The sequence below is a fragment of the Antennarius striatus genome, chromosome 1 (genome assembly GCF_040054535.1).
Source record: "Antennarius striatus isolate MH-2024 chromosome 1, ASM4005453v1, whole genome shotgun sequence".
NCBI lineage: Eukaryota > Metazoa > Chordata > Actinopteri > Lophiiformes > Antennariidae > Antennarius > Antennarius striatus.
In genome coordinates this window covers 20194454-20200741 of record NC_090776.1, presented here as the reverse complement: position 1 = coordinate 20200741, position 6288 = coordinate 20194454, and the positions used below count along the sequence as shown (strand labels likewise).

Below are 6288 nucleotides of genomic sequence, written 5' to 3'. Positions count from 1 at the left end.
TACGCTCTCGACGTTTTTCCGTCAGCGGACCGGAGTGATGACTAACACGGGCCGAGCGGTAGCGGTCCACGGAACATGACCAGCGCCCCGGGTTGACATTCTAACGGTGACCGGGGATGGGAGCTCCCACTCCGCGTTGACTTTCCTGTCGGGGGGGGGGAACGAAGTGTTCGTTAAAACCGACGTCGGTTATCGGGGTTTCTGCGTTGGTTCCAGAGAAGATGGCGGAGTTCTCGCCCGTCTTGTCGATGCGGGATGGAAGAGGACCCTTTGGCCAGCCCATCTTCCCCCGGTCCAGGTCCGGGTCGGAGTCGGACAGCGAGCTGTCTCAGAGCTTAGCCCGGACTAAGATCCGCTCGTACGGAAGCACCGCCAGCGTCACGGCATCCCTGGGGGAGAAATACATCGAGCATCGGGTGACGGACAGCGATACCCTCCAGGGCATCGCGCTCAAGTACAGCGTCACGGTAAGATCCACCGTCTGATCGATCAGCTTCGTTTATTGATCAGGGCTCATTGGTGGACAAGAGGAATCCACCCACAGCATCGCAGACACCACCTGTCAGTTTAAATGTTCCATCTCTCTGTTTGCTTCTGTCGTTCGCTTTCACTTTTGATCGAATTATCTATTGATTGATCTTTCATTTACAATCCCACGTGCTGAGCCAATAAGATGATATATTCTGAGTGGGACAAACTTAGCACCTGATCAATAGTTTGATCAGAAATGTTCAAAGTATGACACAACTTTAATCTATACTGGAAATAAATGTTATAAAGTAACCTTTGACCTTGTGTTCCCCCTAGAATTAGATTTATTAACATTCACAGTTCCTATCTCATTATAAAGCCATTTCTTCATATATTTTATATCACAGAATTGTGACAACTTCAGTAATGATGTTACATTTGATGACAGTAATGTGTAAATAATAATAATTATAGTAATAGATTTTTTTTTAATTGTAGAAGATTCTACTGCTCTTTGAGGTCTGCTGTGACTTCACCTTCGACACAGGCTGTACATTTTAAAAATCTTAAGACAGAATTTTGCACAAGTTACTCCACTCCCTGAATTTAAAATGCTCTTACTGTTGCACAAAGAAATGTAAGGTGTATCAGTGACGTCATATATTTCTATACTATTCTTCTTTTTCTTTTCCTTTCGGCTTTTCCCTTCAGGGGTCGCCACAGCGAATCAGTGTCCTCCATCTAACCCTGTCTTCTGCATCCTCTTCTCTCACACCAACTACCTTCATGTCCTCTTTCACTACATCCATAAACCTCCTCTTTGGTCTTCCTCTAGGCCTCCTGCCTGGCAGTTCAAAACTCAGCATCCTTCTACCAATATATTCACTATCTCTCCTCTGGACATGTCCAAACCATCTCAGTCTGGCCTCTCTGACTTTATCTCCAAAACCTCTAACATGTGCTGTCCCTCTGATGTACTCATTCCTGATCCTATCCTTCCTGGTCACTCCCAGAGAGAACCTCAGCATCTTCATCTCTGCTACCTCCAGCTCTGTCTCCTGTCTTTTCCTCAGTGACACTGTCTCTAGACCAAACAACATCGCTGGTCTCACCACAGTTTTGTACACCTTTCCTTTCATTTTAGCTGAAACTCTTCTATCACACATCACACCTGACACTTTCCTCCACCCGTTCCTTCCTGCCTGTACACACTTCTTCATCTCTTTTCCACACTCTCCATTGCTCTGGACTGTTGACCCTAAGTACTTAAAATCCTCCACCTTCTTGATCTCTTCTCCCTGTAACCTCACTCTTCCACTTGGGTCCCTCTCATTCACACACATGTACTCTGTCTTACTGCGGCTAACCTTCATTCCTCTCCTTTCCAGGACAAACCTCCACCTCTCTAGCTTCTCCTCCACCTGTTCCCTGCTCTCACTACAGATCACAATGTCATCTGCAAACACCATAGTCCATGGAGACTCCTGTCTAACCTCCTCTGTCAGCCTGTCCATCACCATAGTGAACAAGAAGGAGCTCAGAGCTGATCCCTGATGCAGTCCCACCTCCACCTTGAACTCCTCTGTCACACCTACAGCACACCTCACCACTGTCTTACAGTCCTCATACATGTCCTGCACCGCTCTAACATACTTCTCTGCCACTCCAGACTTCCTCATACAATACCACAGTTCCTCTCTGGGCACCCTGTCATGAGCTTTCTCCAGATCTACAAAAACACAATGCAGCTCCCTCTGGCCTTCTCTGTACTTCTCTATCAACATCCTCAAAGCAAATACTGCCTCTTTAGTACTGTTTTTTTGGCATGAAACCATACTGCTGCTCACAAATGCTCACTTCTGCCCTTAGTCTAGTTTCCACTACTCTTTCCCATAGTTTCTAGTAATAAGTGTTAAAAAGTGACCTTTGACCCTGTGTTCCTCCTAGAATTAGATTTATTGACATTCATTGTTCATATCTCATTATAAAGCCATTTCTTCATATATTTTATATCACAGAATTGTGACTGCTGCAGTTATGATGTTACATTTGATGACAGTAATGTGTAAATAATAATAATAAATAATGATAATAATAATAGATTTTTTTTAATTGTAGGTCTGCCGTGACTTCACCTTCAATTCTGAAAATCTTAAAACATTATTTTAAGATGAATGTCCATCAGAAGACAGAATTTTGTACAAGTTACTTCATTCCCTGAATTGATTATGCTCCTACTTTTGCAGAAATGTAAGATACATCAGTGACATCATATATTTGAAGAAAGTGTCCAAAGATGCACACGTCTGAGCTTAAATGGGGAAGAATCACAACCAAAAAAAACCTGGAAGGTTAGAGGTTTTTTTGTAGAAATGATGATCATATCCTAACCATAACTTTATGTCCCTGATGTTCCAGATGGAACAAATCAAGAGAGCCAACAAGCTGTTCAGCAACGACTGCATTTTCCTGAAGAGCATCCTCAGCATCCCTGTGGCGACTGAGAGGCGCTACGTGTTTAACGGACTGTCTCTGGAGTCTCCTGACGGGGACGGGGACGCGGCGTGCCGCGAGGCAGAGACGTCCCAACGCCTCGCGATGCGGGATATCGAGGGACCCTCGCCCCCGCCTTCCCCGCCCTCCGCCGACTCACAACCCCCCCAGTCCCAGCCAGAGGAGCTGTCCGCCAAAGACTTCTTACACAGACTGGACTTGCAAATTAAACAGTCAAAGCAGGCAGCGCAGAGGATGAAAGAAGAGGAAGTGAGGTGAGGTGGGGGGAGGGGGGTGTTAGTATCGTAATACGCAACAGGGGGGGGGGGGGGGTCAGGTGTCATTTCTGTCGGGTGTCTGAAATACAGTAAGTATCAAATGTGATAGTTTGACTAAACATGAGTCTGTAGTCACAGGGCTGCTACTTCCTGTCCCTGACTATCATCGGGAGCTTTATTCCTACAATGTTTGTTATGAGAGTCTAAACTTGACATTGTGTGGCTGTTCTTAGAATGAATGACTGTTTGACACCAACAATGGACTGTTTTTGACTGGCTGATTCATCATACAAGGCAGGAGAGGAAGAGAATGTCGTAAAACTTCAATGCTTTTTGTATATTTTTTTTTACCTCAAGCTCTTTAGCTCTTGGCTGCATTTTATAGAGAGGTTGAATTATTGTCCCTCAGGGGGGGACAAAGTTTAGTTGGGCTGATGTGGGTGTGTTATCAGCCGTGACTTTCAGTTTCTGATCGCTGGGGTGTTTTATTCTGGGTGTAATGACTGATGGTGTCTCGGTGAAAGGTTGATTTCCTGTTAGCAGCTAATTATTTTTGTTTTTTTGTTTGTTCTTTTGTTTATTTTAATTTTAGTTTAGTTTATTTGACAGGGGACAATGCAATTTCATAAAACTCAGCAATTGATCACAACATCAAAACAGGCTTGTCTTTTAGTGTTGGCAGCTTTTTTAATGTGGCTGCTTTCTTCTGAGCAGGGATGGGTTGTGTGTGAGCAGCTTGTTTATAGGGTTTAGTAGACAGGATACACTCTCAAGTTAATTTTGATAAGAGATGGAATCTGTAGACGTCCATCTTGGTTGTTGGTTCCATCCTCAGACCCACTGTTCCTCTCTATCGGCTGTAATAATCAACAATCTGGGCGTTTTGGAGGAGCTTTGCTGGATCAGGCCTGAATGTACCATCCTGACGCTGTGTATCAAGACGGAGACAGCTCTCAGGTCCACTCAGCAGTTGGGAAGCCATGAATGGATTATTTTTTTTAGTGACAAAGAAGAAGAAATTCAAGGGATTCTTTAAAAACAAAGTCATAAAGTTCCAGTTAGTCTACACTTGTGACTTCTTTTACAAAATCAGCGAATGTTTCTCTTTCAACATTTACCATCTGGATGAGTCAAAGCCCATCTCAACATACGTGCTCGTCTGTGGCGTGCCAAGACAAACAGCCGCTCGCTCTGCTGTTTGCCCTCCGTCTCAGTGCAAACACGTGGCGAGCCTTCAAGAGAAGTAAAACCAACATTGTTTGAGCTGAGCTGTAGATGCTGGTTAACCCACTGATGCACTTTATTTCTAAGATCGCATAATAACAATGACATCGCAAGTTTTTTTTATGTCTTCTTAGGCAGTAAATCTGAGTAGGATTGAATCTCTGATGCAGCAGGATTTTTAGAAGCAGACAAAATGAAACCTTCTTTCCTCTACTTCCTGAAAAGTCATGATGCAAGACATTCCTTTGCATCCTTTATTGATTTTATTCCCTTCACGTTTATTCCATTCATTAACCGTGAACCTTATCAAGGTTCCTTCAGACTTGAGATTAATTTGAAGTTTATTCTGAATGTGCAGCGCTAATATTTCAGAAGTCACTTTAAAGCTACCAACGAGGTTTCAATCAGTATCGATGAGGGAATGAAGTCAAAATAATTCTTTATTACATGAGATGATTTGTGATTATTAAGTGTTTTAGAAAATATTTGCAACATATTTTGTCATAGAAGCGCATCCGCCCTTATTGGTGAGATAATCCTCTATGTAGTCCAGATGCTTGTGGTGGTGGCAGCAGCTGATAACTCTGACAAAACCAGAAAGCTTGTGAATCTTTGAAGAATGGGTGTCGTTGGAGAGGTTGACACGAGTACAGGAAGGCAGCAAGAAGAGAACGGAGTTATCTTCAAAGAGACCGAAGCATATATATCTGAGAAAGAAGGCGTGTCACCGCACAACGGGACAGATTTGATTGATGAGAACAGCTCACGTGTCAGATGACAACCCCAGACAGAAAAGACTGCATGCATGAGAGGTTTGAGGATGGTATGAGAAATAAACTACAAGCCTGTGTGCGCGCATATATATGTGTGTGTGTGTGTGTGTGTGTGTGTGTGTGTATATATGTATATGTATAAAAAAGAAGTCATTTTCTGACTTCTGCTGGAACTTCCTTTAAACTTCAAGAAGCTGAAGATACTCCGATCAGACGAGCCTTCAGCCGCAGCAGAGAAAAAGCTTCATCTATTATTCAAACATCCAGACACTGTCGTGACCACTTAAGCAGTGCGAGAAAAACAAGGAGTTACAGAAAGCGTGTGCATTTGTGTGTGTGTTTTGTTATTTTTATGTATCACATTACAACCGTGGAATAATTCCATTATTATTTAAGGTGTTCTGTCTTTTTTTTTCTACCTGCAGGAGCAATGAGGACGACTACGCGGCGCCCATAACATCATATCAGGAGATTTAAAGGACCAGTCTGTTCAAATGTCTCATAAACGCCAACTATGACCCAAAATTTGCTTTTCAACGCCCTCTTTATCCTCTGCTTTGACCGAGCGACCGACCGAGAGATAAAGTGTCATGTTTGCCTTTTATTTATTGATTCGGAAAATATATTGATTTGTTTATTATTTGGGTCTCTGTGTTAGGAAGGATCTGGTTTAGATTGTATCCAAAACATCTACTTTCTATGTGGTTCTGAAGCTGCTGTACAAAGCTAACCCTGCTGCACATGTCCACATAGACAAACACACACTATCAAGCAATTCCAGATAAGCCAGTTCAACTTGCTAACTGCTTCTGATGTTCTCCGAGAATAATAATCGAATGTGTTACCCAAAGGCAGTGGGTGGACTGAAGCCTTTCAACACGGTCTCTTTGCCTCATAAACTTTATTCTTTGGGAACTTAAGGGACGGCTCTATTTTTGATGTGTGAATGCATTATTTATGTGGGTGGAGAACTGTTTTGTTGTCAGTCAAAATTATATTTGTTTTATTTTGGAAATATGAGAATAAATATGTATTTAAACCAGACAAAA

At 42.8% G+C, this 6288-nt stretch overlaps 1 protein-coding gene across 1 annotated transcript; it reads left to right on the top strand.

The window, feature by feature from the left end:
* On the top strand, positions 1-6250 carry lysmd2 (LysM, putative peptidoglycan-binding, domain containing 2). The gene is made up of 3 exons (XM_068318995.1): positions 1-467; positions 2890-3239; positions 5665-6250. The coding sequence occupies exons 1-3, from the start codon at positions 222-224 to the stop codon at positions 5714-5716; spliced, it is 648 nt and encodes a 215-aa protein (XP_068175096.1). The 5' UTR covers positions 1-221; the 3' UTR covers positions 5717-6250.
* The last annotated feature ends 38 nt before the right edge of the window (positions 6251-6288 follow it).

What these genes read in the sequence shown, in the direction of transcription:
- lysmd2 (XM_068318995.1), top strand. Translation starts at nt 222, where the DNA reads ATGGCGGAGTTCTCGCCCGTCTTGTCGATGCGGGATGGAAGAGGACCC. An exon ending in CGCTCAAGTACAGCGTCACG is followed by an intron (nt 468 to 2,889) that starts GTAAGATCCACC and finishes CTGATGTTCCAG; the next exon opens with ATGGAACAAATCAAGAGAGC. An exon ending in ATGAAAGAAGAGGAAGTGAG is followed by an intron (nt 3,240 to 5,664) that starts GTGAGGTGGGGG and finishes TTCTACCTGCAG; the next exon opens with GAGCAATGAGGACGACTACG.